General features: G+C 57.5%; 1 protein-coding gene across 1 annotated transcript; it reads right to left on the bottom strand.

Annotated features, from left to right (window-relative positions):
* Positions 1 to 561: 561 nt before the first annotated feature.
* Positions 562 to 13936, bottom strand: LOC144931456 (glutamate receptor ionotropic, kainate 2-like). Its single transcript, XM_078855293.1, has 14 exons — positions 13556 to 13936; positions 12705 to 12824; positions 11813 to 12055; positions 10827 to 10951; positions 10176 to 10232; positions 9859 to 9912; positions 8477 to 8692; positions 6429 to 6533; positions 5783 to 5899; positions 5019 to 5219; positions 4668 to 4829; positions 3371 to 3475; positions 2637 to 3113; positions 562 to 2164 (listed from the first exon to the last, which is right to left on the bottom strand). The coding sequence occupies exons 1-14, from the start codon at positions 13698 to 13700 to the stop codon at positions 1817 to 1819; spliced, it is 2475 nt and encodes an 824-aa protein (XP_078711419.1). The 5' UTR covers positions 13701 to 13936; the 3' UTR covers positions 562 to 1816.
* Between the last annotated feature and the right edge of the window lie 853 nt (positions 13937 to 14789).

Below are 14789 nucleotides of genomic sequence, written 5' to 3'. Positions count from 1 at the left end.
CGGAGGGAGCTGGTAGGAACGTTGGGTTGCTCGGTCAATGGCCAGGGTCAACGGCGGCGTGGTGTATTCCGCAAATATGGCCGACTGTGAGGGTGGGCACAAGCCGGCGTGAGTAGGTTAAACGTTGAGTTTTATAAGGGCACCACGGGTGACCAGCCCCTCCCCACCCAGCCCCACCCCTCCCAACCTCCACCGCAGCCCCACCCTCCCCACCCAGCCCCTCCCAACCTTCCCCACCCAGCCCCTCCCTGCGCGATGGACGGACGGACACAATAATCCCTTGTGGGGTGGTGGAACCAGTGGGTTCCTACCAGTATAAGCAGACAATATACATCTGCCCATCATCTATCATAAATTCAAGCAAGGCTGAATCTGCTGATGAGACACTAATTGTCGAAACCGGTCCAGAGATTTGCTTGTACCCAACACAATGCTGCTGACATGATCTGACTCCCAGAGGGCCGTGTGCGCGGCTGATGGGATGAGTAGAAACATTGTCTTTGTGCACGTGGAGAGACGGGTGGTCATGAAGGAGGCGTATTCGCTGCTTCGTGATTCAGTTTCATTTATTTCAGTTTAATTTATTTGGTATAGCCCTGTGAGCCATTCGGCTCTTGAATCGGGTGCAACCGCAACAAACAAAAAACAAAAACATGAACAAGAAAACATCTTAAAGCGACTGCGCACAAACAGAAAAATCCATGAAAAAACTGCAAAGTCTTCCAGAAAAAAGCACCGTACACCAACGCTGTGCAAAAATCCCAGTGGGATGCAAGTCAAACAACAACAACCACAAGGCAACTTAGATTAAAGCCATCATTCTAACTCCGTACTACAACAAACAAACATAGCCAAACCAAAAAACTCTTTCGAAATCAGTATTGGTAGGTTGTAATGGAATTATATGATTATTACACGCAATAACTTTTACCGTGCGCTTAATAATACATTTATTTTCACGAATCGATGCATCGCTACACACTCATCATATCTGCATGGAGCTACACTAATTGGATGTTCCACTGCGTGTATTACGTAGCACGGATTACATTAGCCAGATATGGAAACCTTCATTAGAAGCCAAGTAAAATAAGAACACCGAATGTGAGATTAAATACACATATACATCCAGCAGCGGATTGACCATGGCTGGTGAAGATGACGATACTGATGCTAATACCACATAGACGCACATCCATCAGTGGTGGGAGCAGTGGTCCTGCAAGCGGTTTGTTCACACACTGCACTCTGGACTTCCTGGCAACGGCTGACATCAGTGGCGAGCGATACCTGATCCAGTCGTGGTTCGGGTTTGATGTGTAGTCTCTGACTACGAGGTTGACTTCTGAACTGCAGAGAGCTTGTTCACGACACGACTTACTACTACTGCTACTACATGAAAGCCTCGCTAGAAGGCTCATCGATCGGCTCACTGCACAGGGAACGTACAACCCAGACTCACCACCACAAAAGGCTGACACAAACGCCAAAGCCAACCACCACCCTCACCCCAAGGCTCACTCCAATCAGGCCCACCACCACCCTCACCCCAAGGCTCACTCCAATCAGGCCCACCACCACAAGGACCACCACCACCACCACCATTGACCTCACCACCGCGAGGCTACATTCTCCGGGTCCTCCGGTTTTTCCCTCCACTCTTAGAATGAACGCGCGTTTAGAGTGTTTTGCCTCTCTACATTTCCATGCGATAAGCCACTTCGTCGAGCTATCGTTTGCGATGGCCAGGTCGCTTCTGAATAAAGAGGCACACAGCTCAGTAGGAGCCTTACCTGGTAAAATAAAATAATAGTCTTTACATGGAGGGCTGCTTGCCGGCGTGCATAGAGTGATTGCGCTTCTTCTTGTCGCGCAGGGCGCGGTGGCAGGCCACCTCCAGCGTGCTCACCATGAAGCCCAGCGACAGGCCAATGCACAGCAGGTAGAAGATGCCCTCTGTGTCGTTGACGTCCACCGTCTTCTCCGAGCCGGAATCCTTTCCCTCGCAGTGGGGGCCCTTGGCCTCGAGCCACTCCTCCTCCAGCTCTTCGAGGCGGCCCTCTCGCTGCAGCGCGATGAGGGCGCGCGACACGGGCTCACGGAGCACCGAGCCGCGCGGGAACATCAGCGCCGTCTTGGACTTGAAGAATAACTCGCCAGCCACCTGCAAACAAAGGGGGGGGGGAGATGGAGAGGGGGGGGGCGTTACATTCGGAACGAACGAGTTGGTTATCAAAGGTGCACGTCTAAAGAAGAGTGGCCGTGTTTTCGTTGAATTGTCAATTTTAATAAGTGGTCATCATCGCCATCATCAGCTTCTTAATGGCGATAGACTCCCCAGGCTGTTTCCATCCATTGCGGTCACAAGGCCAGTGATGGACGGAAACGATTCATCCAGCTCCTGAACACGGACAGATTTCATTGCTCCATCTCGTCGGTGTGCCACCTGTCAGGCTACCACCAGCTCTACACCTCTACACCGCCACCTCCACACCTCCACACCACCGCGACGGGCGATCTGGCTCCGCAGCGACCTCGCGACCACCTTGCCTGACGCAGCACCACGCAAACACACGTCACACAACCACCCGCGCGGGCCTCGCTCGCGATCTCCACGCGAACCGTCGCCACCGCACCTGCAGCGTGCAGTTGGTGGTGGTGGCGCGGTAGACCGCGGCGCTGGAGCCCAGGAACACGAAGCTGCTGTTGCCCACCATCTGCAGGCCCTCCTCCTCGGAGCTGAGCAGGTGCGGCTTGGGGTCGTTCTTGCTGTTCTGCTCGATGTGCTCCCAGATGGCCTGGAAGGGCTGCGACCGTGCGCCGCGCAGGAATTCCACCAGCGGGTAGCCGTGGTAGGTGTTATACTTGAAGTCGTTCTGGTCGACGAGGTCGGCGAGCGACTCGAGCTTGGGCGAGTTCTGCGACTGGAAGATCGCGGCGAGGTTGGCGGTGTACGTGGAGATGGTGACGAGGACGAAGAACCACCAGGAGAAGGCGACGATCTTGCCGGCGTAGGAGCGCGGCACGACGCTCACGCTCTGCTGCACCATGCTGACCAACGTGAAGCCCAGGCAGTTGAGGAGGTCCATGCCGCGTCCCTCCTCGCGGGACACCTGCGGCCGGGGGTGGGGAGGGGGGCGAATCAAGGCCACTTTCACCATGGCCTCGCACAGCAGAGGGCCCCACCACAAAGAGACCCGTTGCTTAGTTGCTGGTGAGTAACGGAGGAGAACGTGGGTGAAGGCCCTCATCCAGCGGTGGATTTGAGTGAAGGGCAAAGGGGTTGATGATGAGGATGCTAACGACGCAAGTCAGTGCGTGTAGAGATGATGGAGATGATGATGATGCATGCTGGCACGTGCGGAGACACCTTGCCACGCTTGGCCAAGTTGCGCCACTCGTAGGGGTCGAAGCGGTTGATGGCGGCGAGGACGAAGGCGACCACGATGCAGGCGAGGAGGATGGACAACCAGACCTACACAGCGGGCAGCGGTGACGTGAGCACGGAACCCTACCCCCCTACCTTGACATATCACCACCACCTTCAGATATCACCACTGTCACCACCTTCAGATATCACCATCATTACTTTGAGGTATCACCATCATCACTTTGGAATATCACCATCACCACCGCTTTGAGGATATCACCACCACCTTGAGACATTACTATTTGGCAAAAAGGTCCCATAGATATAACTGCTCAACCCGAGCTATTAATACGTTGATACTTGCATTGTCTTTGTACTATTCTATGGTTCTTTCGGTAAAGTCACGTAGATAGAAAAAAATATGTAATAATAAAGCGAATAAAAATATCACGACGTTTCGATCGCAACACAAGCGGTCGTCATCAGGCAAAGGAGTCAGCCTCTAAAGGCAAGCTGTTTATAAGAGTTTGGGGATGAGCGTAGCCCAAGTGTTTCAACAGCACCAGGAGTATGGGGGATGAACGAGTGCCAATGCAACAACAATGCCAGTGCAGCAGAATGCCAATGCAGCAGCAAAAATCCCTGCACCCAGCTCCACACACCACACTGCTGACGGTGGAGGTTGATCGACAAGAACACACAAGTCAAGTCATGACCCAAAGTGGTTGATGACATCTTTCCAATGATTGCTGAGTCTATAACCTTCCTCTCGGTTGAAATGTTTTGTACTGTTCGACTTTTGGCGTTCTCTGGTCTAACAATGGTGAGATGAGGCCATAAAGAAGGCTGTCTCTGGTGGACTTTCAAAGGCAATCCATTTATTATCATAGCATGTTAGTTTGCATGTTTTGCAACAAGTAAGTGTGGCTAATCCAGATTTGATGCCTTGTCATTGGTATCTATTTGGCGTTTGAACATCGTACCAGAAGGGATTAAGTCGATTCTTATTTTTTTCATCATTTTGATATTGGCAAAATAGGTCCCACAGAAACCATCTTGAGATATCGCCACGTTGGGATAACAGCGTCACCATATCCACCACCAACTCGCGACGTCAACACTACGAGACTCATATCCATCTCAAAGCGACCATACACATCTCGTCTCGACCATTCCGTTGCCCTACGGCAGTCCAGCTTAGGGGAGCCCCCAGCGGCGGGTGTCTCTACGTGGCACCGGCTTGCGCCATCACACTGAGACTCCACCCGCCTCCCTCCGCCGCGGCCCCACGCCCCACCAAAACGTGGAAGGGGTTGAGGAACTCAAAGGCCCCGGACAGCTCCCTCTCGGGCTTGCGAATGAGCATCTGGTAGCCGCGGTCCATGAGTGGGAAGGAGAACTCCAGTTCACGGTTCTCCTGGTTGCCCCGCACGGGGCACAGGCACAGCGTGAAGTCAGCCTTGGGGGGGGGGGGGGGGGGGGGTGAGGACAGGTGAGAGGAAGACGAAGTGGTGAGCACTATGCAGAGGTGAGAACCAATCACAGGAGTTCACAATCCACAGTTGCTCATCCATCCAAAGACGCTCACCCTGTACAGGTGAGCGCATATTCTCACCACTCATTTGCGAGTGAGGTGAGCAGAGCTCACCTCGTTCTTTGTGAGCTTCTTCTGGATGTCTTGCATCACGTCTTTATCTTGGATGCCCGAAGTCACATTGGAGATGACGTATCTGAAATTGAGCTTCAAGGACAGATCCTTCAGCAGCTCGTAGAGGAAGCCCTGGAAACGGCCACACGCGGGGGAGCAGGGCCTCGCACAGCCAGGGACGCAGCCGAACAGAGGGGGCTCCTGCAGCACGCGGGGAGGAGAGGATGGCAACCGCGTGGCAAACTCACCATCAGCCACGTGTCTATACCACTGTCAACCACGTGTCAACCGCGCGGCAAACTCACCATCATCTCACCATTAACCGCGCGAGCAACCTCGCCGTGTGTTGATGTGAGTGGTGATGATTATTGGGATGATGTTGAATGTGACGATGGTGGTGGTGATTACAAGGGCAGCGGTAGTGCTACGGTTAGGGCGCTGCGCTACGAACCCGGTGAACTGGGTTCGATTCCCACTCACGGACAACGCCAGTGACGATTATCTGAACTGGTTCTGGGCGTCCCCTTGGTCGATTCAGCCTCAAACAAGTACCTGGTGCGATGTGTAAACATCGTCACTGGGGAGACAAAGGCGGCCGGGCGTGGTGCCGGCCACCCACCCTCTCGTGTGCCGTGCTGGCCTTCACAGGCGTTGCTCACAAACAGCATTTGCCCAAACAGTCTGTTAAGGCTACACGGGGGATCTTTGGCGGTGGTGATGATGATAAACGGTGAGTGTGGTGATGACGACGATGGTGGCGTCACCTCCACGGCGATGACCCGCACGATTCTCCCCTTGAACACGGAGGGCGAGGGGAGAGTCTGCAGCTCGGCAGTGAAGGACGTGCGGCCCGCACGGTGGTCACCCACCCTGACCTCGCGCTGTGGCGGGGTCACAAGGGGGGTCACACGGGGTCACACGGGGTCACACGGGGTCATAAGGGGGGTCACACGGGGTTATAAGGGGGGTCACACGGGGTCACAAGGGGGGGTCACACGGGGTAATGGGTCACAAGGGGGGTCACACGGGGTCACGGGTCACAAGGGGGGTCACACAGGGTCACGGCGTCAAAAGGGGCCACCGGGGTCGAGGTGAGAAATCCGCACCCCCTCTTCTCTTCCTCCTCCTCGGCGAGAGACGGCGACCCCTGTGACCCCGCCAGGTAGAGGGGGAGGGGGGCGATGCTGGAATGGGGAGGGAGGAGGGGGGTTGCTAGAGTTGGGGGGGGGCAGGATGAAGGAAGAGTTTCTGGAGGAGTCGGGGCTGCTGGTTGGGGGAGGAGATGTCTTGATCAGTGGGGGCTGGATGGAGGTGGGGGGTGGGCTTGGAGGGGGGCTGGAGCCAGTGTCGGGGGGAGGGGGGGCAGCTATATCAGGAGGCAAGGGGTGGGGGGATGCTAGAGCAACTCACGGAGTCGTTCCGCCCCAGCTCGAGGCTGTAGAGAGAGAAGTGGACGTCCTTGCGGAACCCGTCCGGTGCAAACTGCACGGGTCCCGTGAGGCCCTGCACCACTCGCTGTGGGGGTCACACGGGGCGGGCGGGGGGGGGGGCAGCACCACGTGACGCGGACCCCCTCCCACCCCTACAATGAACGCGACTCGTCAATGATATCGGTGGCAATCATCCGGCACGTGTGGTCATCGCGGAGTTACGATGGGTGCGTTAATTACAGGTAGGTTAATGATTCGCGTACCTAATTAGGAAAATACTATACGGGCAATACACATTCATATTGTGTAACTTAATATCTTATACCTACGTGACTTTACCGAGTATAACGTAATGTTCTCCACAACGACGCGAATGCATTTCCTGTCAACCCCTGATCCAGTGCCCTACCTTATTAGAGACCAATTCAGACCTTATTGGTCACCCCGTGCCTCTTATCAATGTCAACGTTCATCTTACAAAGTCCCATCACGTGGAGGGCAACGCAAAGAAATAGACACAAACATGTTGTTGTTGTTGTTCCCCGGATTGAAACGGCTGTACGCCGTATGGACCCGAGCACCCGATTTCCCTGCACAAGGACACGGGGGGTTCACCGTGCGGGTTGACAGCGATGTGAATGATTGTGCTGCTGCGTATGACTGTGCCGGGGCGTGCCGACAACCCCTGCAGGCGATTGGCGACGATCGATGGCTCGGAGCCACCGCACCACACCCCCACTGAAGGAGTGGTGGTGTGGTGTGGGGAGCGGTGGCGCAGTGGTTAGCGCGCCGCGCTCCGAACCCGGCGAACCCGAGTTTGTTTCCCGCTCACGGCCACCAACAACAGTGACGATGATCTCAACCCGTGCGCGGTGTGTAAGTAAACATCGCCACTGGGGAGACAAAGGCGGTCGGGCGTGGTGCTCGCCACCCACCCCCTCGTGTGCCGTGTCGGCCTTCTTCGGCGCTACTCGCTAACAGCGCAAAAGTACCTTGCCCGTAAAGTGTGTTAAGGCGATACGGGGGATCGGTGCGGTGTGGGGAACCCCACCCCTCCCTTGGCTATAAAGGTGGCGCACGAACCCTGAGAGGCCGGAGGTTCTCAGCTGGCCCTTGTTTGGCCGTGTTCACCATTGCAAGGTGAGAGCTGCATGATTTTGTGCTTAAAATTGCGATGATTCTAGAGTCCCTCAAAGTACTGGACTCGCATTGCACTTTGCACGACGGATGAGTCTCCCTCCCTCTCTGTGTCTGTGGGCCACGTGCTGCTCTATGGGTCACGTGGTGCTCTGTGGGTCACGTGCTGCTCTGTGAGTCACGTGCTGCTCTGTGAGTCACGTGATGCTCTGTGGGTCACGTGCTGCTCTGTGGGCCACGTGCTGCTCTGTGGGTCACGTGCTGCTCTGTGGGTCACGTGTTCCCTCAGAGCCAGCAGCGATCATGGTGGCATTCCATCCATTGAGCCCTGTCCATGAAATTTACCCAACAACTTTGCAATCGAATTCTCCTCCCGGTTGCATACAATCTTTCTTATTGCCCACGGTGAAACTCAAGTCGCTGTCTTCCGCCGATTTCTTGCAGTACCTCTAATGTTCCCCATTAGTCAAAACAACACTTATTTTCAGTCTCTTATTTTAAACGAAACTATTTTTTATTTTACCAAGTGAGACTCACTGAGCTATATAGCTCTTTTTCACAAGATACCTCGCCACAAATGATAGCTCAACGAAGTGGCCTATCACGTGGAAATGTATTCCAGCCAGATACTCTAACCATATCCCAAGGAATAATTCTAACTTCTGCCTTTCTCCAATCATTCTCATTCGCAGTCTTGTTGTGTAGCCTTGCTCTGCTCTCCCTAACACGTTCAATGCCGCACCTGGCTACGTCCAACACACATGCATGCCACCCAATCTTGTCCGAGCCCACTCAGCGTTTGTCTGTACGGCTGCCTGCCAAACGATATCGAAATCCTCCCCCACTCCGCCCCATCCCTCCCTCCCTTGGTGGATGGAGGGAGACGCGCACCCCCTCGAGCGCCTCCGCGGAGCACCCCCCGCGTCCCTTTGGCGCGGCGAGGAAGACGGCGGCGTCGTGCAGGAGGAGGCACGTGGTGGCGCACGCCTCGGCGGCGCCCGGCGTGCTGCACGGCTGCCCGCCCGCCGTGCCCAGCACCCGCATCACCGTCGCGCGCGCCCAGCCCCAGCTCAGCGGCAGCTGCAGCAGCCAGCGCGGGTTCGACTCCTGGTGCGGGTCACGAGGGTCAGGGATGATCGGAGGGTTACGGGGGGGAGCGGGGGGGCTGGAGACGACGGCGCGGTGGGTCGGGGCCCGACTCGGCACATGTCCAGCAGCTGCCTTGAGCCGCTGTCTGCGGTCAGCTGCTGGGCTCGAGGGGGACTCGCCGAGGTGAAATAATCCGGCCTGAGCTCGACTCCGGGTCAGGGAGAGGACACGCGGTGGGGTCACAGGGCCGGCCGGAGAGGGTGGAGCGGGCGAGTTGAACGGAGGGATCAAGGAGTCTCAGGAGGGTGTGGACCCAAGTGGGCGCAGTAGGGAGGGGCAGAAGAGGTGAGGGGGAGTGAGGCGAGGGGTAGAGATGGAGAACATGGGAGGCAAGGGGGGTTCGGAGAGGGGGGGGGGGTGTTAGGGTTAGGAGAAGTAAAGTGCGGGGAGTTAGGGCGTTTACATATTATTGGTGGGGGGGGGGGTAGATGATAGACTGGGGGCTGGGGAGAGGGTGGGAGATTGCGTGCTGGGGGGGCAGTCGGGTGGCGGCAGGTGGCTACGTAGGGTGCAAAAGAAGTCAGGCGCACGAAGAGATCTCCTCTCCGAAGAAACGGCTCGAACCCAGAGAGACTCGCCGCCCACACGAGCACTGAGGCATTGGATACTCATCGCCTGTGCATAGCCCTGAGCCAGTGGTGGAAATTCCACGTTACTATGGCGGCGGCCGAGGGTTAAGAGGGGTTTAAGGTGGCAGGGGGAAACAAGAGACAGAGAGGAGGGGCACATGCGTGGAGGGTGGCGGAGGGGAGGGGGGGAGCGGGTGGGGGACGGCAAGGGGGCAGGGGGACTCAGGGGGGGAGGAAACAGAGGAGGGGGGCCGCGGTGGTATTAGTCACGTGGTGAGTTAGTGACGTCACAATGACTCGAGTAGAACAGGCCGCTAGAAATGGCAATCACCAGCGGACGAGACGAGCGAGTGGTAGTCAAAGGAGTGAGCTCGTGGTGGTTGTCACGTGGTGAGCGAGGAGGGTGTCACGTGATGGGCGAGGAGGTGGTTGCCAGGTTGTCACGTGTTAAGTGAGGATGTGTTTTGTCGCATGGTGAGCGAGGAGGTGCTGGTTGTTGTCAAGGTTGTCACGTGGTGACGAGGCAGTTGTGACGTTGCGAGCCGTGAGCGGTACCAGCATGGGCAGCACCCAGTGGTAGACGGGGGAGGTCAGTCCGAACTCGTCCGCCTGCAACACACGGGGTGGACACCACCGTGACACACACCGACTCACAGCCTCTCCCCGACTCCTTGACCCCTCCATCCTCAAATCCCCTCCAACTTCGTGATTCTTCCAACCCCGTGACAATTATGACCCCATGACCTCACCGAACCCCCCCTTCCCTCCCCCACTACTTTGTGACTTCTCTTCCCCTTCTGTTCCCGTGACCCCCTCTCTCCCATGAACCCCGATGTCACCCCGTGACCCCTCCGTTTCCCACGGGGTCTCACCTCAATGAAGATGTCGCGGAGCCACGAGCGGCGACACTTGATGATGATGTTTCTCACCTACAAGGAAGGCCGGGGGAGGAGGGAAGGGCACACACAGCTTGCAACATTACACCCCCCCCCGGCATTGTGTGGGCGGAGCTAGTGACCTGATGGGCGTGGCTATTGAAAGTGGGCGGGGTTGGCCGCGGGTTGAGCCGCACAGAAATGTGGCAGCCTCATCCCATCTGAAGGCATTCGGCATCTTATTTCGTACGGCTGCTCATGCAGACGCAGGTGGCCAAGCCACGTAACGGCGTCAGGAGTAGCGGAGTGGCTGCGTGATGAATGGCTTCAGATTATGTCGCACCCCCCCCCCCCTCTAGCCCCCAGTCCCCCCTACGCCCTGCCCCCCTCCACCACCCATGTAGAGGCGAAGCTCCATACGCCGCGGGTGGCGTGTTTACCAATCATGGGGCGCGTGCAGCGTGTGCCACAACGCTGTTGTCATTGGCGAAATTGCAAATGGTAAAGAGGGCAACGTGAACGTTGGCGGGTGGTTAACGAGGACTTTGAAGTTTTGTAAACTTCAGCTTTACAAGGAGAAATTCCTCCCATCGTGTGACCCCCCCCCCCCAGGAGAAACAAGTGTCCCCCCCCCCCACGCGCACGTACCCGCTCCTGCCTCACGCGCTCCAGGAGGGTGCGGAGCTCGGGGGAGCCCGGCGGGGAGAGCCTCATGGTCACCACCCTCGTGGAGAGCTGCAGCTTCTCCACGAAGCCCACGTCCACGTGCTTGCCTGGAGGAGGAGCGACCACGACAGCCACAACAACCACAACAACAACAACAATCACAACAACAACCACAGTGCACAGGAGGGGTCTCCACGGTTCCGTCAGCCCAGACAACGAAGGGTTCGGGGAGAGACTTCAAGGCAGAGATAGGGGGGTAGGACCCGGTCGAGTTGCCTGGGGGAGGGAGTTCTAACGGGTGGAGGGGGGGGTTAGAAGGGGATGGAGGTGGAGAGGGGGAGGCGTGTGCCTGGTCTGCTCAAATTCGGCGACCCCTCAAAGAATCCGCCGCACCTCGGCGTGCCTACGGCGACCACGAATCACGTGCCGCCTTCTATCTGCTCCAGTCTACGAGCGGTGCAGAAAGTGTCTCGTGAGAAATTGCTCGGCGAGAATTATCACGAATGTCTGGAAGGCCAGCAGGCGGTCAAACATCGCCCCCGACTGGCACATGGTGGCAATCATCGGTGGCCGACCATGGGAGCGGTCGCGTCTCCAGCCGTCGACAACACCGCGGCCCTGAAGTTGCAAGCGTATTCAGTATATGGTAGTGTCTACCGACAGGCAACGTTTCGGGAAATGGCCCTTCATAGCAATGGCCCTGAGCTGGGACAGAGACAGTCGGAAGATGACCCCTGACCCTGCTCGTAGAGGAGTCCCGTGACCCCCCATGACCCTGGTCGTAGAGGAGGATGACCCGTGACCCGATGACCCTGGTCGTAGAATAGGATGACCCATGACCCTCTGACCCTGGTCGTACAGGAGGATGACCCGTGACCCTCTGACCCTGGTCGTATAGGATGACCCGCTGACCCTCTGACCCTGGTCGTACAGGATAATGACTCGTGACCCCCCCCCCCCCACCTGACCATGATCATAGAGGAGGATGACTCCGTCCCAGCGCAGATGAATGGCAATCTCGGCGGCGGTTCCGAGCAGCGCGGAGGCGCGCGGCGCGAGCTGCAGCCCGGACTCGGAGGCGTCGCGCACGGAGCGCGCGTTCACGCGCAGCAGCGGGGGGCCGTGCGAGTAGATGGGGGGGTCATCCCCATCCGCCTCCTCGTCCTCCTCCCCGGACACCACGATCACGGGCCGATCCTTGGGCCAGGCGTCTGAGAGCAGCGGGGATAGGGACGCGGGAAAGCGCCACAGTGGTGAGATGTTAACTACCTCGCCTGGCATACAGGAGGCCGTGGGTTCGATCCCGACCCTGCTCTGTATTTGGAGTTGGCGTGTTGTCTCTCTCTCCGTGGTCGCGTGGATTTTTCTCCGGGTCCTTCGGTTTTTTCCCCGTTAAATGTATACACATGCATTTAGAGTATTTGGCTGCTATAAATTTCCACGTCATAAGCCACTTGGTTGAGCTATCATTTGTGGCCAGGTCGCTCGTGAAACAGAGCAACATACAGCTCAGGGGGCCTTGCCTGGTCAAATAAAACAAATTGATGCGAATCGACGTGCGTCACTGTCCCCTGTGTCCCTCTATTTGTGTATCCCTGCCCACCCCCACCGCCGTGTCCCTCTCTGTGTGTATGCCTGTCCCTGCCCCCCCCCCCACCGCCGTGTCCCCGTGTCTCCGTGTCTGTGACCCTGTACCTGTGTCTCCATAACCTTCTCTCTGTGTCCCCGGTGTCCCTAGCCCCGTGTCCCTTTCGCCGTGTCCGAGTACCCTGTGTACCCTCCTCCTCCCCACCCCAGCCCCATATGTCCCTGACCCCATGTCCCTGACCCCGTGTCCCTGACCCCGTGTCGCCGCATTACCAGGGACCGCGATCTCGCCGTGGCTGTAGTTCAGCTGAATGTGCTTCAAGGACACGTCTTCCCAGGGCAGCGAATTCAGCAGCGCAAGCTCACAGCGAGACGCACCCAGGAACGAGATCCCTGGAGAGACACGGAGACACGGGGACACGGGGACAACACTCACAGCGAGACGCACCCAGGAACGAGATCCCTGCAGACAGAGACACGGGGACACACTCACAGCGAGACGCGCCCAGGAACGAGATCCCTGGAGAGACACGGAGACACGGGGACACGGGGACACACTCACAGCGAGACGCGCCCAGGAACGAGATCCCTGCAGACAGAGACACAGAGACACGGGGACACGGGGACACACAGCGAGACGCGTCCAGGAACGAGATCCCTGCAGACAGAGACACGGGGATAGAGGAGAAACGAGAACCCAGACACGCTATAAGGGAGATGTCCCCAGTAACAGCGACACGGGGACGTTAAGCCACTTCGAAGTGAGACACTGAGACAGAGGGACACGCTCGCAACGAGACGGGTCCAGGAACGTGATACCGGGATAATAGATACAAATATCCCCCGTGTAGCCTTTAACAGACTGTTGGGGCAAGTGCTATTCGCGAGCACCTATGAAGGCCGGCACGGTACACGAGGGGGTGGGTGGCCAGCACCACGCCCGGCCGCTTCTCTCTCCAAATGTGGAGATGTTTACAAACCGCAACAGGTACTCATTTGATGCTGAGTCGACCTATCTAACACACGCAACCTACCCTAACACACGCCACAAAGTGTTAGTGACGTCACTACGGCGCTTGTACCAAGCTAGGTGCACTCACACACGCACAACCATCCACACGCACCCACGGTACCGCACGGAGTGGCTGGGCGCAGCGCGGCCGCAAGGAGCAGCGGGAGGAAGAGGCCGAGGGACGCAGAGCCCACAGCAGGGGCCCTCCCCGGGGCCCCCACAGGGACCTGCACAGGGGCCTCCAGCAGGGTCCGCATGGCGCAGCAGTGCAGGGCGGAGGGGTTCCAGGTGAGAGCGACGGGGTCCGGTCCACAGGTGAAGGCGAATGAGTCCCTGGCAGAGTTTATGGGGTCCCGGGAATAATTCAAGACGGGGTCCTCGGTATAGAGTGGCTGGGACCCTGCAGGGTCTAAGCGGGTCCCTGCAATGCGGCTCTGGGAGGGAGCGGTGGACGGGACGTGGCGCTCGCTCCGTCTCCCCGCGCCGATCTCTGACTCCGCGCCCCCCCTGAACATCGCTTTCATGTCCATTAATACGCCCCCCCCCTTCCCCTCCCCCCTCGCGACTTTCACTCCTCCACTCTCATCTCTGCTCAGTCTCCATACCCCCCCCTCCTCCTCTAATGCGGATGCATTATCTCGTCCCGCAGGGGAGCAGGAGCACGATTAAGGATCTAAATGTTTAATGGTGACGGCAATTAGCGTCGCGCCGCCCGGCTCCCTCTGTGAGGGGCCTCATGGATGGGGGGGGGGGTTTGGAAGAAGGGGGGGGGGGGCAAGGATCTTCCGTGAATACGTGGAGAGCGGAGGTGGTGGGCATGGAAACCGTGCAGGAGGAATTTTTGTTTAAAAAAGTCTGTGCATCAGAATCTTGTTGTAGACTGGGGGAATCCGATGCCCTGTGAAGTTCTCTTTCACAGATGCGCAGGAGGTTTTGAATTTTCGGGGGGGGGGGGGGGGGAAGAGCGCTCCGTTGCGTCGACAAGACACACGGATACACGCAACAACAATGGGTCGGTGTGAGTCCTTCATCCAGCAGTGGGTAGACCAAGGAGCTGTATGGAGGCTCCGCACGTCGCCTGTCATCCAGCACTGGAGGCGAGGGTTGGTGGATCACCGCACAGCTGTCGTGAAACTCTATTCCCGTCGACGGCGAGGTTTCTGTACCGTGGCTCGCCAGGAGGCGGCAATAGAGCAAGTGGACTAATCGCCATCTGTTTTCCATCTGTACGGGGATAGAGTGTTACCCCCTCGCGCGAGACGTGGGCTATCTCCGGGTGTTAATTCTAGATTTGAAGCTTTCGTGACTGCAAGGATTCATACTCTTAGGTTCTTTCGGTAAAGTCA

This window comes from Lampetra fluviatilis, chromosome 4, assembly GCF_964198595.1.
Source record: "Lampetra fluviatilis chromosome 4, kcLamFluv1.1, whole genome shotgun sequence".
Lineage (NCBI taxonomy): Eukaryota > Metazoa > Chordata > Hyperoartia > Petromyzontiformes > Petromyzontidae > Lampetra > Lampetra fluviatilis.
Note: the sequence above shows the minus strand (reverse complement) of the source record. Positions and strands in the feature narration are given on the sequence as shown.

Bases quoted from the DNA above. Each gene is read 5' to 3' on its own strand.
- LOC144931456 (XM_078855293.1), bottom strand. From the start codon at position 13,700: ATGCGGACCCTGCTGGAGGCCCCTGTGCAGGTCCCTGTGGGGGCCCCG. The intron at 12,825-13,555 runs GTGCGTGTGGAT...GTGTCTCTCCAG, and splicing joins CACTCCGTGCGGTACCGTGG to GGATCTCGTTCCTGGGTGCG. The intron at 9,913-10,175 runs GTGAGACCCCGT...CGTGTGTTGCAG, and splicing joins TCCGCGACATCTTCATTGAG to GCGGACGAGTTCGGACTGAC.